Below are 25,183 nucleotides of genomic sequence, written 5' to 3' on the forward strand. Positions count from 1 at the left end.
TTTTTGTTTTAAGAGTCAAGTAGAAATGCCAACAGCGAGATGAAAGTGTTCACCCCCTTGGCATTTTTCCAATTTTTTTGCCTTACAGCCTGGAATTAAATTGATTTTTTTGGGGGTTTGTATCATTTGATTTACACAACATGCCTACCACTTTGAAGATGCAAAAAATGTTTTATTGTGAAACAAACAAGAAATAAGACAAAAAAAAACAGAAAACTTGAGCGTGCATAACTATTCACCCCCAAAGTCAATACTTTGTAGAGCCACCTTTTGCAGCAATTTCAGCTGCAAGTCTCTTGGGGTATGTCTCTATAAGCTTGGCACATCTAGCCACTGGGATTTTTGCCCATTCTTCAAGTAATAACTGCTCCAGCTCCTGGTGTACAGCAATCTTTAAGTCATACCACAGATTCTCAATAGGATTGAGGTGTGGCCTATGACTAGGCCATTCCAAGACATTTAAATGTTTCCCCTTAAACCACTTGAGTGTTGCTTTATCAGTATGCTTAGGGTCATTGTCCTGCTGGAAGGTGAACCTCCGTCCCAGTCTCAAATATCTGGAAGACTGAAACGGGTTTCCCTCAAGAATTTCCCTGTAATTTCCCTGTATTTAGCGCCATCCATCATTCCTTCAATTCTGACCAGTTTCCAGTCCCTGCTTGATGCTGCCACCACCATGCTTCACTGTGGGGATGGTGTTCTTGGGGTGATGAGAGGTGTTGAGTTTGCGCCAGACATAGCATTTTCCTTGATGGCCAAAAAGCTCAATTTTAGAGTACCTTCTTCCATATGTTTGGGGAGTCTCCCACATGGCTTTTGGTGAATACCAAACGTGTTTGCTTATTTTTTTCTTTAAGCAATGGCTTTTTTCGGGCCACTCTTCCGTAAAGCCCAGCTCTGTGGCGTGTACGGCTTAAAGTGGTCCTATGGACAGATACTCCAATAACCGCTGTGGAGCTTTGCAGCTCTTTCAGGGTTATCTTTGGTCTCTTTGTTGCCTCTCTGATTAATGCCCTCCTTGCCTGGTCCGTGAGTTTTGGTGGGCAGCCCTCTCTTGGCAGGTTTGTTGTGGTGCCATATTCTTTCAATTTTTTTATAATGGATTTAATGGTGGTCTGTGGGATGTTCAAAGTTTCAGATATTTTTTTATAACCCAACCCTGATCTGTACTTCTCCACAACTTTGTCCCTGACCTGTTTGGAGAGCTAGTTGGTCTTCATGGTGCCACTTGCTTGGTGGTGCCCCTTGCTTAGTGGTGTTGCAGACTCTGGGGCCTTTCAGAACAGGTGTGTATATACTGAGATCATGTGACACTTAGATTGTACACAGGTGGACTTTATTTAACTAATTATGTGACTTCTGAAGGTAATTGGTTGCACCAGATCTTATTTAGGGGCTTCATAGCAAAGGGGGTGAATACATATGCCCGCACCACTTTTCCGTTATTTATTTTGTATAATTTTTTGAAATAAGTTATTTTTTTCATTTCACATCACCAATTTGGACTATTTTGTGTATGTCCATTACATGAAATCCAAATAAAAATCCATTTAAATTACAGGTTGAAATGCAACAAAATAGAAAAAACGCCTAGGGGGATGAATACTTTTGCAAGGCACTGTACATGGCCCAGAGTCGTGATGCAGTTCCCTTAAGCACACCAAACGGAAATTAAAGGCACCATTGATATTTTTCTCCATTGAAATACTGTGAACCATTGGTACATACTAGTGTATGGCACATGTTTGTACACATTTCTATTTATTTATAAAATACTTTTCACTTCTTCACTAAAATAAAAAATTTTTATCTTCTCTTTTTTGTGTGGAAATATTTAATTCATAGAAAATAAAGGTTTAGTAGTGATTCTGAATTATTTCTTTTTGAATCTGACGTATTTTTCGAAGCAATATTTTTCATTTTTCACCTTATACAGCAATTGGATCTTGGTTGGTGATAACGCTGGATAACCTGCCTTGCAGGTCATCCTGTGGGGAGAGTCGGAGTGCTGGGTAAGTCCTGCTACTGTCTGTGAGCGGCTCCACACCTGCAGCCATGGGGTCCTGTAAGCTTAGGAAGGGCGTGTCCTCTCCCACGCGATTGTCCTCCTCCGTCTCGCTCTCCGAGCTGCTCCCTCGGTCGTTGGACTCCGTTTTGTTGCCCACCGCGTGGCCGTTGGGCTTTGTTCTTTTGGCCCGGCGGCCATTGTAGCTGTTAGTGAGCTTTTTAGTGAGGCTTTGCGGGGGAACGGGTGGTACCGCGACCGTGGCGGCGACCGCCTCATACTCCTGCGTGGTCTCGTAGTCATCGTCCTCGACAATCCTCAGCGGGCTGTGCGGGGGGCTGTGGGCCTTGTGGCCATGGTTGTAGTGGGCAGAGTTCCTCTTGGACTTGCTGTGGTGGTGGTGGTTGGGGAGCGGCGGCTTGTCACGGGGCCACTGCGGGGTGGTGAATAGCAGGGGGTGCTCCTCTTCGCCAGAGGGGCTGACTGCCATGCTGGACATGGGGGCTGACATCTCCGAAGGAGGGGAGCCCGGGGTCACGGGAGAGAGCAACTCCACAGGAGACAGGCAGGTTGGGGTGGTCATTGCTGATACATACCTGACAGACAGATCCAAAAGAGAAGCCACTATTGATTAGGAACATACAAGTGAGAATACACAACTGTATGTATTGACACCACTAGAATCATTATTATGGACATATTCTGTTAAAACAAGAGCTCTAGCACTTCTTTAACACATGCTTTTTAGCTAAATGAAATAAATCCAAAGCATTGCATTTAATTCCCTATAGGTACAGTCAAATCCTCAAGTGCACATCCAATGAGCATAGGCTCCTTTAGAGTGCAGTGCAATTCACCAGTCTCCACTCAAATACTTTATTTTTTTTTACTTTACTCTGCTCTAGTTCAGGATACACATTCATTCCAGATCCATTTCATCAATCAGATGTAGGACTGTATAGGCCTTTCTCTTAGTATGTGTTGGGAGGACAGAGACACTGATGTGAAGAGCATTTATCTCCGTCTGCCCCGGCCAGTCATTAGAGTTATGTGCACAGATGGGTCCTCTCTGACTCAGTGTGACCTGTGACCTTTGCTGCTCAGGGACAGGTGTGCTACCTGCTGCGCTGTCTGCAGCTGGACTCTGACAACATGGTTACACCTGCGCTCATCAGCACCACATTGATTTACTAATGGGGATTGATGAAGTCGTCATTGTCCATTAGGTTTGATCTCAGAAGGACTGTTTGTGAAGTCTAAATATAGGACAGCTCATAGGAAACCTCTAATAATATACAGTGGGGAGAACAAGTATTTGATACACTGCCGATTTTGCAGGTTTTCCTACTTATAAAGCATGTAGAGGTCTGTCATTTTTATCATATGTACACTTCAACTGTGAGAGACGGAATCTAAAACAAATATCCAGAAAATCACATTGTATGATTTTTAAGTAATTAATTTGCATTTTATTGCATGACATAAGTATTTGATACATCAGAAAAGCAGATCTTAATATTTGGTACAGAAACCTTTGTTTGCAATTACAGAGATCATACATTTCCTGTAAGTTTTGACCAGTTTTGCACACACTGCAGCAGGGATTTTGGCCCACTCCTCCATACAGACCTTCTCCAGATCCTTCAGGTTTCGGGGCTGTCGTTGGGCAATACGGACTTTCAGCTCCCTCCAAAGATTTTCTATTGGGTTCAGGTCTGGAGACTGGCTAGGCCACTCCAGGACCTTGAGATGCTTCTTACGGAGCCACTCCTTAGTTGCCCTGGCTGTGTGTTTCGGGTCGTTGTCATGCTGGAAGACCCAGCCACGACCCATCTTCAATGCTCTTACTGAGGGAAGGAGGTTGTTGGCCAAGATCTCACGATACATGGCCCCATCCATCCTCCCATCAATACGGTGCAGTCGTCCTGTCCCTTTTGCAGAAAAGCATCCCCAAAGAATGACGTTTCCACCTCCATGCTTCACGGTTGGGATGGTGTTCTTGGGGTTGTACTCATCCTTCTTCTTCCTCCAAACACGGCGAGTGGAGTTTAGACCAAAAAGCTCTATTTTTGTCTCATCAGACCACATGACCTTCTCCCATTCCTCCTCTCGATCATCCAGATGGTCATTGGCAAACTTCAGACGGGCCTGGACATGCGCTGGCTTGAGCAGGGGGACCTTGTGTGCGCTGCAGGATTTTAATCCATGACAGCGTAGTGTGTTACTAATGGTTTTCTTTGAGACTGTGGTCCCAGCTCTCTTCAGGTCATTGACCAGGTCCTGCCGTGTAGTTCTGGGCTGATCCCTCACCTTCCTCAAAATCATTGACGCCCCACTAGGTGAGATCTTGCATGGAGCCCCAGACCGAGGGTGATTGACTGTCAACTTGAACTTCTTCCATTTTCAAATAATCGCGCCAACAGTTGTTGCCTTCTCACCAAGCTGCTTGCCCATTGTCCTGTAGCCCATCCCAGCCTTGTGCAGGTCTACAATTTTATCCCTGATGTCCTTACACAGCTCTCCTGTCTTGGCCATTGTGGAGAGGTTGGAGTCTACAGGTGCAGTTAATACAGGTAATGAGTGGAGAACAGGAGGGCTTCTTAAAGAAAAACAAACAGGTCTGTGAGAGCCGGAATTCTTACTGGTTGGTAGGTGATCAAATTAATTACTTAAAAATCATACAATGTGATTTTCTGGATTTTTGTTTTAGATTCCGTCTCTCACAGTTGAAGTGTACCTATGATAAAAATTACAGACCTCTACATGCTTTGTAAGTAGGAAAACCTGCAAAATCGGCAGTGTATCAAATACTTGTTCTCCCCACTGTATATAAAAAACTATTTTATTCAGAAGAAAGAAAGGATAACATGGCAATGTAAATACCACAAATCTTGGGTTAAATCTTGGTTAACTGTATATTTATAAAACAAATCCATAATATATAAAAGGTATGTTATTCCCTAAAAATTATTACCAAGTATAATCTCTAAAACATACATTATTCTTAAATGGATATCTCTATTTAACTCTGATCATTAAGACGTGGCAGACACTATCACTAATCCCAAACCCTCCATTAGGTGTATGGGCTGAAGGGAGGTTGTGTGTAAAGCGGCACGTAGCACCATTAGCTACAATAGGGCGTCTTTCTCCTACCTCTCGCTGTACAGTGAGTCCCTGTAGGAGTCTGGCGTGTCTCGAGTGTCCTTTAGGTAGGCACTCAGGTCTCTGGCGCCGGCCGTGGCGTTCAGACGACCCCGGTGGCTGGGTGTGGCGTGCCGGCTGTTCTCCGCCGATGACATCACCAAGACAGAGCGGCTGTGAGAGAAGGCACTCTCGCTGCGGTCGTTGCTCCAGCTGAGGTGGGGAGACAGAGGAGAATGAAGAGGGGAATTAATTGCTTCTCTTAAATGAAGGCAAAACACGGGCTGCTTCAGACACTGGCGTAAGCTGTAAACACAGTAAATCATGTCTATTGCAAACCTGGGTTTAAAATCTAAATATATGCATATTTGTCTCTGTTTCAGCACCAATTGGTAGATTATTTAGATTCAGGAAAGTATTTATGAATCATAAAAAACTGGTTTGGAGAGCCTTTACACAAACAGTGTTTTGATTCATCTGAAAATTGCCACATTCAGTTCTTCAACCCATTGTAATGTTAGAAGATTAGTGTACATAGAATTGTAATAGGGAGAATAGTGTACAATAGTAGGCTATACCCTCGTCTATTGTCTGCACTAACCATGGAACTGTGTGATGACACGGCCAAGTATTGCACCATGCGTCGGGTTCAAACTGTTCCATAACTGCTCCATAACAATTTAATTAGCCATAAATATTATTGACTGTAACTAATGATCCTCAGCAACAACCACATGGCTGTGACGGCGTTTACAGAATAAGCAAATGAAGGTAAACGAAACAATGTAATTAAATCGAATGATAATGTAGGCTATACAGTACCAACTGAAGGGAACTAACAATAAATTGGCAGTTAAATATGTGTGGTTCTTAGGCCTACTGATCGTTGATACTGGTAGTCATACCGGGCTCCACGAGGGGGCTAAAGAGGGCTTTACCCCCTCAGTTCCAACTTGTGCCTCCTCAGTTGTAGTTTTATGTCCCTATATAAAAAATAGCAAAAAAGTTCAAATGATTGAGTGACAGGTTGGCGCCAAATAAATCTGTATACTCTGCTGCGCTGTCAGCACAATGGACAGAGCGCGCAGTGGTGTGTGTAGGGAGGCTATGGAAAGCCACTGGGGCGGTTAGGTATGACTCCATTGCGTTTTCATAAAAAGCGGGAAAAAACACTTCTCTTCTCTGTGGTGGGCTAAGTGAATAATGTGATATGTGTCTTCTCTGCCTGCAATATTTGATTTAGATTTATAAGGGCGGGGTCAAGTTTACCAGTCAGGCCCTGGTGAGGACGCCATGTTGGAGGCCGAACTGTCTCTTTCCTGCTCCTCTGCTTTTCTTATAGGGGGCCATATGATAGGGTGTGAGGTTTTCATCCCGACATTGACTGACACTGAATTGATTATGAACGAGCTCTCTCCAGAGCCTGGAGAGGAGAGGGTGTGCTCTGACCCTTTCCCCAAGCTTGGAGATGAAATGACTGCGCTGCAAAATGTTTCTTGGTTTGGAATGGAAGATATGTCACTGCTGGGGGGTCTGGAGACAACCCCAGGGTCCACTGTGTATCGTTCGGGAGAGAACACTCCCTTACCTGCTTCAACAAAGGCCCATGCGAGGAAGTTTGTGCCCTCGCATCGCCAAAAAGTTAGAGGACAGTGTTCAGGGCCTGGGCAAAGTGTTCACATGTCTATTAGTTTGGGTAGTGTGTGCGTTTACGGAGGGTGGTTGGAAAATACTGAACCGTAATGATTTCGGTTGAAGGGAAAATGACCACTGATACGTCCTGGCAATGTTTGAGGTTACTACTTATGTGTGAGGAATGTGTCTCGAGCATAATTTAAAATGTTGAGACCAGAATAAGGGGAGGGGTGTGTGGCAAACACTGCTAGAAGGCCCCTATTCTGCGTTGATACAGTGCAGGGGAGAAAGGCTACAGATTTCGCGCCAACCTGTCACTTCAAAAGCACTCAATGATCTCGGAGTCTCTGCATTTGAACACTATGTTTATTGTGGTATATAGCACGATATAAGCAGAATTCAATATAATTCCAACCAAGAACCCCAAAAAACGTAGCCCCCTCACCGATATAAACTGCCCCTTGGCACCGGGTCTGCTGATAGAGGTTAATATTTAACATGATAGAAATAGGAAACAGAAAGGTGGGGTAGCCTATGATTAAGATATTCGAGAGTGCCCATCCCTGCAAGTTAAAAGGCTGTACAGTTTAAATTCTGCATAATGGCACAGCATTTCATAAACTTTACTGTGGGAAAGTTGATATGTTGATATGCTTCAGTTTGCTACCATATGACTGGTTTCACATTCTCCAGCGATTATAACGTAAAATAGATCTCAAACAAATGTCATTTATATTTACAATTCCCTTATCCAAACGGATTACTCATTTACCTAGCTCTTATTAATAGCTCTTATCAAGTTGTAAATTACAGTGCATGGAGAATGGTGTTATTTATATCGGAAATAATAAAGTAGATGCTATTTCCACTTGGAACCGGTAGGTTCGCTAGACCTTATTCATGGTTTCCTCGCCTGTAAAGGTGGTGGAATTATAAGGGCAGTAAGTCAAGGTCAGAATACGGCGTATCTGTAGACACACTTCCTTTATTTGATCTCCACCCCAAACGAATAGCAGGTGAATAACACGCTATTCTCATGCTTAAATTCAAGGTCAGAATACACATAGAGAAAAAAGTGCATAAAAAGGGAATTACGTTCAATTTACGTGCCTTAACTCGGGTCGGAATTCCCCCCCAACGTGAATTAATTGCTTTTCAAACCCCTGACATTAACGGAGGGAAAAGAGGAAAAGAGGAAAGGAGGAAAAGCGGGGGTGGGTGGGGGGAAATGAGAAGGACTTGCGTAGGGCGGTAACGCGGTTACGCATTCTGACAGTTATGACACACTGAAGGAGATAAAAAGAACACATTCTATAATAGGACTTTATCTTAGACACATTATTACAGTATCTTCTTAAAGCCAGCGCTATAGCTCACCTCTTTCGAAAAGCAGACAACTTTTACAAATGGGAGGAAAGGAAGAAGGAAAGCTGTCGTGTATAGGGTTACCTTTGACTGGAGGTGTGGGTGACCGTGGTGGATTGATGCGCTGATGATGTGTACTGGCTCGTGGAGAAGGACGTTTCCGTTTCCTTCACGAGTAGATGCTGTGTGGGCAATGCATTTTTAGACATAAATTGCTATAAGAAGGGAAACGGAAACAATCAAATGAAGCATCCATAATATGGCCGTGAAATCACGTCATGTGATTATGAAATGTGCAGATACTGTAGCTCTATGTAATCTGAAACAAGTCAACAAAAATATAATCAGTGCCTTAAAGTATTCACACCCCTTGACCTTTTCCACATTTTGTTGTTTTACAGCCTGAATTTCAAATGGATTAAATTGAGATTTTGTGTCACTGGCCTACACACACAATAGCCCATAATGTCAACGTGGAATTATGTTTTTCGAAAGGAAGGAAACCGCTCAGGGATTTCACCATGAGGCCAATGGTGACTTTAAAACAGTTAGAGTTTAATGGCCGTGATAGGAGAGAACTGAGGATGGATCAACAACATTGTAGTTACTCCACAATATTAACCTAAATGGCAGGATGAAAAGGAAACCTGTACAGAATATATTCTAAAAACCTGTTTGCAATAAGGCACTAAAGTAAAACTGCAAAAGTTGTGGAATAGAAATTAACTTTATGTCCTGAATACAAAGCATTATGTTTAGGGCAACTCCAACACAACACATCACTGAGTACCACTCTTCATATGTTCAATCATGGTGGTGGCTGCATCATGTTATGGGTATGCTTGTCATCAGCAAGGACTAGTGACATTTTTAGGATAAAAAGAAACGGAATAGAACTAAGCACATGCAAAATTATAGAGGAAAACCTGGTTCAGTCTGCTGTCCAACAGATACTGGGAGACAAATTCATCTTTCAGTAGGACAATAACCAAAAACACAAGGCCAAATATACACTGGAGTTGCTTACCAAGATGACATTGAATGTTCCTGAGTGGCCTAATTTTGACTTAAATCTATGGCAAGACTTGAAAATGGATGTCTAGCAATAATCAACAACCAACTTGACAGAGCTTGAATAATAAATAAAAAAATAATGTGCAAATATTGTAAAATCCAAGTGTGCAAAGCTCTTAGAGACTTACCCAGAAAATTTCACAGCTGTAATCGCTTCCAAAGTTGATTCTAACATGTATTGACTCAAGGGGTTGAATACCTATGTAATCAAGATATATTAGTGTATTTTTTTAATTTAAATGTTAGAATTTTTCTTACACTTTGACAGGGTATTTTGTGTAGTTCATAAAAAAAAGAAAAGACAAACTCATTTTAATCCCAACTTGTAACACAACAAAGTGTGGAAAAAGTCAAGGGGTGTGAATACTTTCTTAAGGCAATGTATATTTGAACGTTAGCATAAGAGTTGGCCTAGTCACCATTATTAGACATAAATTAGCTACGTGAGTGACTTACATTGACAAGCTGGACGTTTTCAAGGGAAGGGTTATAAGTCGTACGTCCATTAGCCATACTAGCCATGCTGTTTCTCTCATTTCGTAGGCTCTGCCTCAGACGATCATGGAGCTTTTTCCTCTGCTTTCTGTGCACGTAAAGACAAACTGCATTGTGAGACTGACCAGCCATTTAGCCTTTGCAAAAATCAGAGGGATGACAGATTTTGTCAAAGGTTGACATCAGATGTTGTGATCGTCAATAAAACATTTAAAATGTTCAAATCTGTAGGCTATTACCTCAGAGAAAACTTCAAAATATGTAATAAGGATACTAGTAAATACTGATTTTGAGTTTAGCGTAAAAATGTGACGTGAATTACTTTGTTTTGCAGTAGGCAACCACACACATGATTCCAACCACTAGGAGTGCAATGCAGATTCCTGTTATTGTTAATACACGTTTCTGATACAGCTCCTCAGCTTCTGGAAAAGAGGACAATGCATTCTTAAAACTCCACAACATGCAGGCCTAACTGTCACACAAACCAAACTCTACTCAGAAATCCCAAGGGAAACGAACAAACGTGTTTTAGTTTTATGTATTATGGTTATACATTCACAGAAACAAACAAACCGGGGCACATTCAGCAGGACGCAACGTTTTAGAGGAATCACGTTGGCTTTATTCATGTCATTTCTATCTGCAATGTTCAACAATGTTTGGCTACTGAACATGGCCCAGATGTAACATCGTATTAGTGGGTGTTGGCTGTTAACCGAGACGGAGGAAATCGAATAGATTGATCTGAGGAGGCAGTTCTGCTAAATCCAGTTGGAATGCGAGGAAGTGTTAGTTCAAGGTCGGGCTCCGTAATCATGACTAGGCAAACCACAGAAAATGCATTCTCCACAATGCATTCTAACCAGCCCAGGTGTTACTAATACAACAGATGCATACTTTATATAAGATATTGTTATTCATCAAGACAATTAAAATCACTCCTTTGTGTAATGTTAATATTCTAATACTGCAAACAGTGCAACATTGTTTGTTCACAGGACCCAGCGCTTGGAATTATGGAATATTTTCACAGATTACAAGTCACCAGATTAGGGGATCAAGTGAAATGTATAATTATATGAACTGTTCAGTTATTGCACCTAGTTCGTACTCTACTCCCTTAAAAAAAATTGGTCGGTTCACCTCAGTATTACGTGTCCTGTGAACAAATGATGCTACAAACAATCACTTTTTGAAATGAAGAACAATTCTTTGGTAAATTGTTCAGTTAACATCAACATCACTTAAAAGACCCACAGCAAAAACAGACATCACTCCGATGAGACAAGGGGAGGAACCATGAGATGACAGGAGAACAAAGGGGATACTGTTGGGGGATGGACACATATACACACACACATCCACACGGTACAGTAGGAAATAGGAAGACAGGAAAGAAGGAGCTGAAATGAATGGGCAGCAAGGGAGGACGCTGTCAACGTATTTGGCATGACATACTAAATACTGGTTGGACCAGAGGAGGGATCAGGGGAGATGCAAGGGAAAGGCAAAAGCATGAGCTGAAGGGATCTGAACATACAGCATAACCACACTGCAGTCTCTATGGGCACCTACTCTGTCTAATGTGTGTCTGACAGAACAACAAGAGATACAGTCTACTGTAGCTCAAAAGTTTGAATGAGTCTAATGTGAGTTTATGGTGGTGATTTGAGGACCTACTCTTTGTTTGTTTGTATGTGTGCAGGTTAATTTGACTATACGCTAACACATTGAGGTTTTCCAAAAGTTTATAATTGAAGGTGTCATTACCAAGCATTGTAGATGCTGGCTGCACCATGCGGCTTCGAACTTGAGTGAAACAATATGACTTTAATCACACTGCCATTTTTGGGCATGCTGCCAGAATAACAGCATAAAGGCTTGGTAGATTGGCAGCATATTTGAACTAAATGTATGTTTATTATTCTATTACAAATATGGTATGTTATGGCTGTATGATCCCTTCATTGGCACAAGGAAACTGGCTGGAGTTGAAGGGGCAGGCTCAAGCTTCTAATCCTACATCTGCAAACTAAAGAGAAAGGAACTATCCATACCCATAAATTCAATCCCAAGATGTTCTGCCAATGCAGAAAGGTGACAAAAAGAAAATAGGTATTTTTCAGATGAGGTGTTATTTAGAACTATATTGCTCACAAAATGTCTACTCAGTGTTTCTACAGAGAATGGAATGATGCATTATAACTGACTCTTTCACCTTATAGAATAATTCTATAATCATTCTAGAAGAGGGTTTCCCAAACTTGGTCCTGGGGCCTACCATAGGTGCATGTTTTGTTGTTTGCCCTAGCACTACACAGCTGAACAAAACATGCACCACTCGGAGGCCCCAGGACCAAGTTTGGGAAACCCTGTAATAGATGAAACACAGAATGATAATAATAAGGAGAAAAGGCTTAAGTGTACAGTACATACTGTGTATTTCAAATAGCTTATTTGTGAATATCCACTATATTATAGTCTAACAGCTAACTAAGTGCTAAGATGATTTTACCACAACAAGGGAAAGTAATAAAAGACCTAAACCCATCGAATACATGAGTTAATCAAAAATGCATTAAAATGTATCCATCCGATAATCGCTACCATGAGAGGAACTTTCTCAGTACAGTGGCATGCGCATGCAAACATCACTTTGCTTGCTTTACCAATGGTAATGTCACTATACGGTCATTCAGGCAGGTTTAGGGGCACTAGTTAGGCCATTAGCAGTTCAATTTTAAACACTACGGCATGTCCTACACCTCTCATGCTGTGTGAGGATCATGCACTATTTCCATTCACAACATTCCCATTGCCTTATTCTAAAATGGATTAAATTCCAATGACACTTTTACGTACTGTGATGTACTTCCTATTCTTTCTTTGACAATAGGCTACAATTATCATACTGTTATTTTGGTTAATAGCTGTGTCATTGAAGGAGCTCTAATGTCATTATACAGTTGTATAAACTGACGCAATGAGGTAGTATAGGAACAGAAGGCATATCTTTCCTTGAGTAAATCTGACTAATATTCAAATATCTTGTTTGTCCTTAAAAATGATGCAAAACATAAACACATGGCTGGTCTGCATGGAACAGATAGCGACAGCAGCATTCCTTTTGATTAGCTCCTCCAATACACTAGCTGACATCTCAGGGAGACACAAAATACAACTCCCTCTGTTCCTTTGCTTCCTCCACACTCATTACATCTCAATAGGCATCTTTTTTTGTTCCACCTCGTAGATAAAGCATGGTTGTTTGCTGCTGTTTTGCCAGGCAGTGGCGTGTATTCATGGATGCCAATGGAAGCTAGGCTTATCCAAATATTTGATCAATAAAACATTTTAAATGACAAAATAATGTATCTTTCGTCTCTCTGTGTTTTCACAATTTTCTGTTAATTCAGAAGTGGCTGAATCTCACCAGAGAAATCATCTGGTTTTCTTGGTGTTCAATACAAGTTTGTTCCGGCAAACCCACTCCCTGATATTTCCCAGATCTACCTGTAGAGCTTGCTGTACCTGTTGGACCGATTGTCTTGCTGTATAAATTGTATCATCTGCAAATATAGTAGCTTGAGTTTCAGATAAGGCATAAGTAAGGTTGTTGGTATATATTAAACAAAGAAGTGGCCCAAGGCAACTGCCCTGCGGTATTCCACAGTTTAAAGCATTGATATAGGTGGACTGTTTCCTGTCAGTTAGATATGACTGTACCCAATTCAATGCTGATTGGCTGTGATCAGATCATTATTTTCCATGTACTCCCATTTTGCCTCCTTACAATACCCTCTAATATCTTACTGAGTGAAGGGAGTAGACTGATTGGTCGACTATTGGCAGGAGGAATGTTTTTTTTGCTGTCTTTTGGGATTGGACACAGTTCAGCATGCTTCCATACATTTGGAAATGTCCCCTTTTCCAGTGACCAATTCAATATGTATTTCAGTGGAGTCTGGGGAGCATCATAGCGAAGTACAATATTGTCCATAAGATCATAACCTGTAGATGTACCATTGAGTAATGACTTCAATAGGTTTAACACCTCCACTACTAACACCATTTGTAGACTAAAATAACAGTTTTTTTGCTCATAATATGATCATCAATCCATTGGACAATAGCTTGTTTGGAAGAATGGGTGTTTACATTATCGCTCAGTAAATTAATTGTCTTTGTAAAAAAAATCTGCAAAATGATTGGCAATATCAGCTGGTTTTGTTATTGTTCTCATCAACCTCCACACTAGATGGGCATGATGAGATAGATGTACCAAGTAAGCCCTTAACTGTATTCCATTCCTTTTCTGAATAATTTTTGTAATCAATAAAAGCATTTTTATAAAATATATATACAGTGGGGAAAAAAAGTATTTAGTCAGCCACCAATTGTGCAAGTTCTCCCACTTAAAAAGATGAGAGAGGCCTGTAATTTTCATCATAGGTACACGTCAACTATGACAGACAAATTGAGAAAAAAAATCCAGAAAATCACATTGTAGGATTTTTAATGAATTTATTAGCAAATTATGGTGGAAAATAAGTATTTGGTCACCTACAAACAAGCAAGATTTCTGGCTCTCACAGACCTGTAACTTCTTCTTTAAGAGGCTCCTCTGTCCTCCACTCGTTACCTGTATGAATGGCACCTGTTTGAACTTGTTATCAGTATAAAAGACACCTGTCCACAACCTCAAACAGTCACACTCCAAACTCCACTATGGCCAAGACCAAAGAGCTGTCAAAGGACACCAGAAACAAAATTGTAGACCTGCACCAGGCTGGGAAGACTGAATCTGCAATAGGTAAGCAGCTTGTTTTGAAGAAATCAACTGTGGGAGCAATTATTAGGAAATGGAAGACATACAAGACCACTGATAATCTCCCTCGATCTGGGGCTCCACGCAAGATCTCACCCTGTGGGGTCAAAATGATCACAAGAACGGTGAGCAAAAATCCCAGAACAACACGGGGGGACCTAGTGAATGACCTGCAGAGAGCTGGGACCAAAGTAACAAAGCCTACCATCAGTAACACACTACGCCGCCAGGGACTCAAATCCTGCAGTGCCAGACGTGTCCCCCTGCTTAAGCCAGTACATGTCCAGGCCCGTCTGAAGTTTGCTAGAGTGCATTTGGATGATCCAGAAGAGGATTGGGAGAATGTCATATGGTCAGATGAAACCAAAATATAACTTTTTGGTAAAAACTCAACTCGTCGTGTTTGGAGGACAAAGAATGCTGAGTTGCATCCAAAGAACACCATACCTACTGTGAAGCATGGGGGTGGAAACATCATGCTTTGGGGCTGTTTTTCTGCAAAGGGACCAGGACGACTGATCCGTGTAAAGGAAAGAATGAATGGGGCCATGTATCGTGAGATTTTGAGTGAAAACCTCCTTCCATCAGCAAGGGCATTGAAGATGAAACGTGGCTGGGTCTTTCAGCATGACAATGATCCCAAACACACTGCCCGGGCAACGAAGGAGTGGCTTCGTAAGAAGCATTTCAAGGTCCTGGAGTGGCCTAGCCAGTCTCCAGATCTCAACACCATAGAAAATCTTTGGAGGGAGTTGAAAGTCTGTGTTGCCCAGCGACAGCCCCAAAACATCACTGCTCTAGAGGAGATCTCCATGGAGGAATGGGCCAAAATACCAGCAACAGTGTGTGAAAACCTTGTGAAGACTTACAGAAAACGTTTGACCTGTGTCATTGCCAACAAAGCGTATATAACAAAGTATTGAGAAACTTTTGTTATTGACCAAATACTTATTTTCCACCATAATTTGCAAATAAATTCATAAAAAATCCTACAATGTGATTTTCTGGATTTTTTTTCCTCATTTTGTCTGTCATAGTTGACGTGTACCAATGATGAAAATTACAGGACTCTCTCATCTTTTTAAGTGGGAGAACTTGCACAATTGGTGGCTGACTAAATACTTTTTTCCCCCACTGTATATATATATTTTTCTTATGATATAATTTAACTGCATAATTGCGTAGTGTTCTATAATTCTGTTAATCAATTTCTAGTTTAGATTTGGCTGCTAAGACTTTTGCCATATTTCTTTGAGAAAATGCCTCACCCAGTTCATCAATCCATGGAGATGGACGAGCCCCAACTGTACTCTTTCTTACTGGGGCATGATGGTCCATTACCTCAGTGAGCAAATCAATAAAACATTCTGTAATGTGATTTAAATCATCCTCTAGATAAATCAGCTCCAAGGGTACAGCAGCCAAATCATTTTGATTTGAAATCACATGATTAAATATTTTTAAATTTCTCTTGACCACAAGAGGTTGGGGGTTTCTTTGGAACCTTGGTGTTCATGGTTATGGTCACAATATTATGGTCTGTCCAGCCCACCAGCGTTGATCTGGCTTTTAAGCATTGCAATGATATATTAGAGAAGATCAGATCAATGCACGTGTCTGAACGGTGACCTAACTTAGTTGATGATCTAGTAGTATAATTAACGATTTGTTTCAAACCACAGCTCTCTGCATATCTCATTAATTTAGTTATATTTGAATTATTATGATCCTTCAAATTTATATTAAAATCACCCAAGATAAATACATCTCTGTTACTATCTGTGGCCTGGTCAAACCCAGTGCATAAGTCATCCAGATAGGACACCTTAGAGCTAGGAGGTCTATACACACATCCTACCAATATGGGTGCCTGGTGAGGCAGATGTACTTGAGCCCATAATGCCTGAATTTGACATACATTAACGTCATCCCTCCTCTTAAAAGGTATATGATTCTGAATGTACAGTGCTACACCCCCATCATTCCTATCCCTTCTAAGTAGACTACAGTTGAAGTCGGACGTTTACATACACTTAGGTTGAAGTCATTATAACTCGTTTTTCAACCACTCCACAGATTTCTTGTTAACAAACTATAGTTTTGGCAAGTCGGTTAGGACATCTACTTTGTGCATGACACAAGTAATTTTTCCAACAATTGTTTACAGACAGATTATTTCACTTATTATTCACTGTGTCGCAATTCCAGTGGGTCAGAAGTTTACATACACTAAGTTGATTGTGCCTTTAAACAGCTTGGAAAATTCCAGAAAATGATGTCATGGCTTTAGAAGCTTCTGATGGGCTAATTGACATCATTTGAGTCAATTGGAGGTGTACCTGTGGATGTATTTCAAGGCCTACCTTCAAACTCAGTGCCTCATTGCTTGACATCATGGGAAACTCAAAAGAAATCAGCCAAGACCTTCAGAAAAAAAATGTAGACCTCCACAAGTATGGTTCATCCTTGGGAGCAATTTCCAAATGCCTGAAGGTACCACGTTCATCTGTACATACAATAGTATGCAAGTCTAAACACCATGGGACCACGCAGCCGTCATACCACTCAGGAAGGAGACGCGTTCTGTCTCCTAGAGATCAACGTATTTTGGTGCGAAAAGTGCAAATAAATCCCAGAACAACAGCAAAGGACCTTGTGAAGATGCTGGAGGCCCAGGCCGAGGGAGATTGACAGTTATTTTGTGTTTCTTCCATTTGCGAATAATCGCACCAACTGTTGTCACCTTCTCACCAAGCTGCTTGGCGATGGTCTTGTAGCCCATTCCATTCCTTGTGTAGGTCTACAATCTTGTCCCTGACATCCTTGGAGAGCTCTTTGGTCTTGGCAATGTTGGAGAGTTTGGAATCTGATTGATTGATTGCTTCTGTGGACAGGTGTCTTTTATACAGGTAACAAGCTAAGATTAGGAGCACTCCCTTTAAGAGTGTGCTCCTAATCTCAGCTCGTTACCTGTATAAAAGACACCTGGGAGCCAGAAATCTTTCTGATTGAGACGGGGTCAAATACTTATTTCCCTCATTAAAATGCAAATCAATTTATAACATTTTTGACATGCGTTTTCTAGATTTTTTTGTTGTTATTCTGTCTCTCACTGTTCAAATAAACCTACCATTAAAATTATAGACTGATCATTTCTTTGTCAGTGGGCAAACGTACAAAATCAGCAGGGGATCAAATACTTTTTTCCCTCACTGTAGGCTGAATTCTAGACTGGCACATAATGCATTGATGTCCTCTCATAGTATATCCAAGATATCAAGTTTGGCCAAGCCTTTCATTGATGGATTTCAAGAAGTTAACATCCCTATCCGTAAACCTCTCCCCACTCTCCACTCTCCTGTCAGGCTGTATCACCGCCTGGTATGGCAACTGCACCACCCGCAACCGCAGGGCTCTCCAGAGGGTGGTGCGGTCTGCCCAATGCATCACCGGGGACACACTGCCTGCCCTCCAGGACACCTGCAGCACTCGATGTCACAGGAAGGCCAAAAAGATCATGAAAGACATCATCCACCCGAGCCACGGCCTGTTCACCCCACTATCATCCAGAAGGCAAGGTCAGTACAGGTGCATCAAAGCTGAGACCAAGAGACTGAAAAACAGCTTCTATCTCAAGGCCATCAGAATGTTAAAAAGCCATCACTAGCCGGCTACCACCCGGTTACTCAACCCGGCACCTTAGAGGCTGCTGCCCTATGTACATAGACATGGAATCACTGGTCACTTTAATAATGGAACACTAGTAACTTTAATAATGTTTACATACTGCTTTACTCATTTCATATGTATATACTGTATTCTACTGTATTTTAGTTAATGACACTCTAACATTGTTCATCCTAATATTTATATATTCCTAAATTCCATTATTTTACTTTTAGATTTGTGTGTAATGTTGTGAATTGTTAGATACTACTGCACTGTTGGAGCTAGGAACACAAGCATTTCGCTAGACCAGCAATAACATCTGCTAAATATGTGTATGTGACCAATAAAATTCGATTTGATTTGTAGCCCATGTATCTGATGCTGTCTTTAACAAAAGAGTATAACATGTTGCCGCCGTAGCATTTGATTGATTGATGCCAGCAAGCGTTTGGCCTCCCTTGATAAAATGTTTTGCCAATCAGCGTTGAGCTGAGCTCAACTCTGTGTTGTCCTGGTGTAGCAAAATGCCCCCCAAGGGAGGCCAGTTTGGATTTGGCTTCACACCAATCAAACCACTTCCTGAGCAAAACGTAATTTTCAGAAAAACATGTCTGTTTCTGGTCTGCTTGTGTTGATGTCCTGCAGTAGCTAGCTTGCTAAATCGGCCCTTTCCTAAGCCATGGATGGAGATGGGGATTTGGACTTGTGGTTTTTACTTAATTCTCTGTATAGGCCAATGATTATGATTGCGATTCTGATCTTACCATAAATTAATATGTTGTGCCACTGTGCTGAGACAATTGAAGTTCAACATGTAGCCTAGACGTAGCCTAGTAGGCTCACGTTAACTAGCTAGCTAACTTAGCTGGTTCATTGTTGCCCTTGCGAGGAAGTTAGGCTAGCAAGCGTTTTAGCTACAGTAGGTAGCCTATGACAACAAAAACAAAAAGTGTACTGTATGACAGAGCCATAGACCATTTAGCCAACACGAAAGAGAGAAGGATGGCATTGGCGTTCAACTGCTCTACAACGGTGAGTCAAAGAAAAAGGATTTTACATGCACACACACACACAGAAATCACTATCATGATATTTAGCAACATTGATTGGACTAAATTGTTTTTGGTATCTTTAAGTTTGTTTTCAGTGTATTAAACTAAAAATATATAACCTTGTTGATTTGATGATGTTTAAGTTGAAATGGTGCTGGAATAGCGGAGGCAGTGCTCCTGTTGTCTTTTTGCTCACGTGCGGTTACTCTGTGGTTCTAAATCAGTAGTTGTTTAGTAAACTGTTGAAAACATGAACTTGCTTGACCATGCTGCAGGTGATATAACTGTTTGTTACACGCAATATTTGCTTTGTGGCCTTCACCGGACAGATGTTGCTATTCGGTTTTGTGATGAAACAAACATACTGTATGTGTAGTTGAATTTATTCCGCCACTGTGTGACTAGGGCTGTGGCGGTCACTAAATTTCGTCAGCCGGTGATTGTCAAGCAAATAACTGCCGGTCTCACAGTAATTGACTGCAATTTACATAAACACATTTAGCATCTCCTGGCTTCCACACATAGCCTGCAAGCCACTGATGCAGACCTTTGGAACATCTACATTTAAAAAAGTATAATAAATCCATGTAATATAGCCTATACCTTCACAATAAATCCATAATTTATTTTAGACAGGTCTAAAGAAAAATTATATGAAGAAAATGTAGCCTATTTCAGAAGATCAGATAGCATACTCTGAGTTGTCCTTATGTTAGGTCCTGATCTGGCTATGCCATATGGCTGTGGGCTACACTAGTTCATTTAGCAGACAAGATTTGCTTAGAATTCTGTGGCATTATTTTATATTATTTTATAGTATGAAGAATACAATTGAACAAAGCTGAATAAAATAGAAAGGATATTTTCTCCAAACGATATGAGGGAGTGTGCACATGCGGCTATTCTGTGTTGAATGGTTAACAAATAAATAGATACTCCTATATGCTTAATTTAGAGTTATTAATGTAACTATTTAGTTGTTCTACAAATGTTGTTTTGATTTTTAATACATTGTAAGGCTGCTTGATGCGTCTCTAATGATGACTTGAAAAAAGTCTCATGAAAGGAATGAGCTCTGCACACACTTAATCAGTCTCTCATTCACAATTTGACAAACACTTGATAATGCCTCGAATTTCCCTGCGGCATCCCCTTTGTGTGGCCGTAATGCCCCCTAAAGCAATCCATGCCTTTTGCGGCCCATGGCCGTTGTGCCCTTGGACTAAATATAATAATTATAATTCCCTTTTCCCTGAGTGCTGCGTGCTCCGAAGCACCTCTCACTTACATGGCTCTCCATCACGTGATCAAGTCTTTCTCACAGGATACAAGTGAAGACAGACACATCTGGGACGCAACTGCGCACAATTCCAAGGTGTATATTGAAGAACTGCCCACATTTACTTTTCGTCAGCTAATAAGATGAGTAGACCTAACGAATAGCAAAAGCACAAGCCTATGTCAATCTACTATCCCCCATAGTACAAAAGTTGACCTATTTTGTGTGAGAAAGAAAAGTTCCAAACATAGTCTGGGACAGTTGTGGGATGCGATAGACCCCAAATTAATACAACCACTAGCATCAAAAACCCTTTTTTACGCAATGTTGATAAACTATTAGGCTATTTCTTCACATTATAAGCGCAGCAATGCGCATACGGCAGTAGGCTATAAGCGCAAATGTTCCATTAGCGGGAAAACACCATTATCAAAAGTGACCACAAATGCGATTATGCATGTAACGCTTGTATTATGAAGGTGCATTTTTTATGTTGATAATGATCTTCCCCAAACTTGAAACTCACTCGCTGCTTATGTATGCCAGTTAGGCTCTATACCCCATGTAAAGCGGATTAATGTGCATAATTTTTAAAAGTTATTTGGCCACTTTAGTTGTGATACAAACCTTATCAAAACATATAGGCCCATGGGCTAGGCTACATGAGGTGTGCGACTATGATTAGAAAAAGTTGCAAAGAAAAGGCATTGTTTCTTGCCTTACACTGGGTATCATTAACAAGTGATAATTTATAATTCACAAGTGGTAGGCTAATATTGTCACCCATTACTTCCACATTGGCTCGGTACTGGTACCCCCTGTATAGCCTCGTTATTGTTATTTTATTGTTACTTTTTTATTGTTATTTTATTTCTTGAACTGCATTGTTGGTTAAGGGCTTGTAAGTAATCATTTCACGGTAAGGTCTACACACCTGTTGTATTCGGCGCATGTGACAAATACAATTTGATTTGATCTGACTATTCTTGATTTGATCTTGTCTTTACATATACTAAATATGATATGTGTGAAATTTGTTTTGATTTAGAATGGACCATTATCATGCACCTGTCTTGAAACAGGGGCAGAGGAAAATATACATGTCATCAGTGAATGGAGGACGCTTTTCCTGTGGTTCATTTTCATGCCAGCCAGCTAGGCTATACTCTTGTTGTAAAGAGAAGCAATGTGCTTAACCTTAGGAAAGTTGAGAAATAAATATAGTAGGCCTAGCCTATAGAAAGCTGATGGGATCCTCCTCTTTTTAATAGAAGCCATCACGCTGTTTTCTCACGCAATTGCATAGCCCATGGTAATGTTGCGCAACATGAGCTCATGGGCTCTCATGAAGTGTTTGATTAGATATTTGATCATATTTGCATTGATGTCAGAGTGGTTAGAGAGACAATAGAGTGCTGAGTACCAGGCAGTTTGCAAGTTTGGTAGGCTACTAATGACCATCGGCAGCATCAGAGCTTGGAGAAGCCTAATTACTGTGACTAAACGGTCACATGGAATTTGACTGCCTTCATGACTCGTGACCGCCGGTGTAGCAGTAATACGGTCACCGTTACAGCCATGTGTGTGAATGTTGTATTTTTGTTGTCACGGCCTTATTGTATATCACGGTGGTGTATGAACGAATGGGTTAAAGCTGGTTTATACTTTGTCTATCGACATGTCTGTAGACAATTACAATGTGAAAAGTGTCACTGGTCAAAATGACATTTCATTTATACTCTGGTAGAATGTCTGTAGACCGTCGCTGCGACTGTCGGTTTCCTTGTTGCAGACAGATGAAAAAAGTTAAACTTTGACCCTGTCGCTGCGTTCGTTGTCATAGTTACCTGACTGAGCCAGCAACGAGACAATGCTCAATTTCTACAATTCTCCGGTAGAATGCCCTGCTTTTATTTCGTCACACAACTGTAAGCTATTTTCTTTAATTAGCTCACCATTAACTTATAAAGAATGAGTCTATTTTACTGTAATAATGAATAAAAATTAGCTAAAGTTAAGATGTTGTCAGATATGATATGGTCATTATTTGAACTGGCTAGCCAGCTAACGTTAGTTAGCTAGCTAACAAGCTAGAAGCAAACCAAAACATTGTTAAGAAAGTAGTTTTTAGTTGCCTGGTTTGCTAGATTGACTTATACTACATTCATTTTTAAACTGATGGGTTTATTGGTGTTAAAATACCCCAGTTATGTTATTTTGGATCACCAGGCTGCTGGTTTTGTATTTATACTTTTTCATAAAGTCAACAAGTTGGATGTCGGACGACAATAGAATGTTCATGATGTCACTGCGACAACTGTCTACAGACATGTCAATAGACGAAGTATAAACCATCCTTTATAGAGCAAACAACGCAATTATCACAACATAGGTTGTAATATGGCTTTTTTACTGGCTTGGCTTGGCTTCCTCAGTGATTTTACACACGCACAGCAACTGTTGCCAGGTAACCTATGGTAATTGAGGTAATTGGACTGTAAGGTGTGTCATAGTGATAAAGTGCACTGGGGCCCGGTGCCTGGGCGGCTGCCATTCATCTCCCTCTCTTGCCTCTTCATGACATCAAAGACGTCTCTTTAACAGGGTCTGTTCAGGTTTTTTACAGTGCCTCCATGATCAACAAAGTCCCCCACCCACCTCCAATAAGTGTAATTGCTCTTCAGATAATAAAAGATATTGCCGGTTTAGGTTGGTCCCTGTCAAAGGCGGTAAGCATCGATATAACCACACTTTCCCCTGCCTCCTATTTGAAGGTTCAAGTTTGGAAAGTTGAATATACATACACTACCGTTCAAAAGTTTGGGGTCACTTAGAAATGTCCTTGTTTTCCATGAAAACATACATGAAATGAGTTTGAATAGGAAATATAGCAAAATGCATAGGAAATGTAGTCATTGACAAGGTTAGAAATAATGATTTTTTATATAAATAATAATTGTGTCCTTCAAACTTTGCTTTTGTTAAAGAATCCTCCATGTGCAGCAATTACAGCCTTGCAGACCTTTGGCATTCTAGTTGTCAATTTGTTGAGGTAATCTGAAGAGATTTCACCCCATGCTTCCTGAAGCACCTCCCACAAGTTGGATTTGCTTGATGGGCACTTCTTGCGTACCATACGGTCAAGCTGCTCCCACAACAGCTCAATAGCGTTGAGATCCGGTAACTGTGCTGGCCACTCCATTATAGACAGAATACCAGCTGACTTCTTCTTCCCTAAATAGTTCTTGCATAGTTTGGATCTGTGCTTTGGGTCATTGTCCTGTTGTAGGAGGAAATTGGCTCCAATCAAGCGCCATCCACAGGGTATGGCATGGCGTTGCAAAATGGAGTGATAGCCTTCTTTCTTCAAGATCCCTTTTACCCTGTACAAATCTTCCACTTTACCACCACCAAAGCTCCCCCAGACCATCACATTGCCCCCACCATGCTTGACAGATGGCATCAAGCACTCCTCCAGCATCTTTTCATTTGGTCTTCGTCTCACAAATGTTGTTCTTTGTGATCCGAACACCTCAAACTTCGATTCGTCTGTCCATAACACTTTTTTCCAATCTTCATCTGTGCAGTGTCTGGGTTCTTTTGCCCATCTTTTAATATTTTCTTTTTATTGGCCAGTCTGAGATATGGCTTTTTCTTTCAACTCTGCCTAGAAGGTCAGCATCCCGAAGTCGCCTCTTCACTGTTGACGTTGAGACTGGTGTTTTGCGGGTACTATTTAATGAAGCTGCCAGTTGAGGACCTGCGAGGCGTCTGTTTCTCAAACTAGACACTCTAATGTATTTGTCCTCTTGCAAACTGGTTAGAGCCAGTTTGCACTGTTCTGTGAAGGGATTATGTCACGGATTCAGCCGAGGCTGCTCCTCCTCCTTGCTCGGGCAGGCTTCGGCGTTCGTCGTCACCGGAATACTAGCTGCTGCCGATCTATGTTTCTGTGTTCTACTTGTCTTGTCTTTATTGTTCACACCTGGTTCCCATTAGGTATTGATTACTTCCCTATTTAATCCTCTGGCTCCCACTGTATGTTGTGCGTGTTTGTTCATGTTTGGTTGTCGTCTGGTGAGCGGGTTTGTTTCCTCCCTGCGTGGAGGTTATGTTATTTACGTTACCTATGAGTAAAGTACGTTTTCGATTAGCTCTACCTGTCTACCATCCACCCGGCGCCCTCAGGATACGAGAGCGTGTCCGCCCTCATCTCCTGTCTGTCTGGAAGAGCGCTCGAGTGGGCCAACGGCGAGTGGGGAGGAATAGACGCAGCGTCAGTACGCTATGAGGATTTCACCCGCCGCTTTCGGGCGGTATTCGATCATCCACCGGAGGGGAGAGCGGCGGGGGAACGTCTATTCCACCTCAGACAAGGGAGGAGGAGCGCACAGGACTTTGCACTGGATTTCAGGACTCTGGCTGCCAGCGCAGGGTGGAATGAGAGGGCCCTGATCGACCACTACCGATGCAGCCTCTGGGAGGATGTTTGTCGGTGCAGGGACACCACCCTTAACCTGGACCAACTGGTGGACATGTCGATAAGGCTGGATAACCTGTTGGCAACCCTAGGACGTCCAGATCATGGGCCGTCCATTCCATCCCCCAGCACCTTCGACTCTACTCCTATGGAG

General features: G+C 41.5%; 1 protein-coding gene across 1 annotated transcript in view; it reads right to left on the reverse strand.

The window, feature by feature from the left end:
• Positions 1-1,601: 1,601 nt before the first annotated feature.
• The window catches only part of LOC121541094 (pro-neuregulin-1, membrane-bound isoform-like), an 88,625-nt gene continuing 65,043 nt past the window's right edge, over positions 1,602-25,183 (reverse strand). The window contains exons 4-8 of the mRNA XM_041850079.1: positions 10,041-10,143; positions 9,680-9,806; positions 8,234-8,364; positions 5,162-5,362; positions 1,602-2,601 (exon numbers count right to left, since the gene is read on the reverse strand). Of these exons, the coding sequence (XP_041706013.1) occupies positions 1,929-2,601; positions 5,162-5,362; positions 8,234-8,364; positions 9,680-9,806; positions 10,041-10,143 (1,235 nt within the window). The 3' untranslated portion in view covers positions 1,602-1,928. The remainder of the gene's footprint in view (positions 2,602-5,161; positions 5,363-8,233; positions 8,365-9,679; positions 9,807-10,040; positions 10,144-25,183) is intronic.

This window comes from Coregonus clupeaformis, chromosome 27 (assembly GCF_020615455.1).
Source record: "Coregonus clupeaformis isolate EN_2021a chromosome 27, ASM2061545v1, whole genome shotgun sequence".
In the NCBI taxonomy this organism is placed as follows: domain Eukaryota; kingdom Metazoa; phylum Chordata; class Actinopteri; order Salmoniformes; family Salmonidae; genus Coregonus; species Coregonus clupeaformis.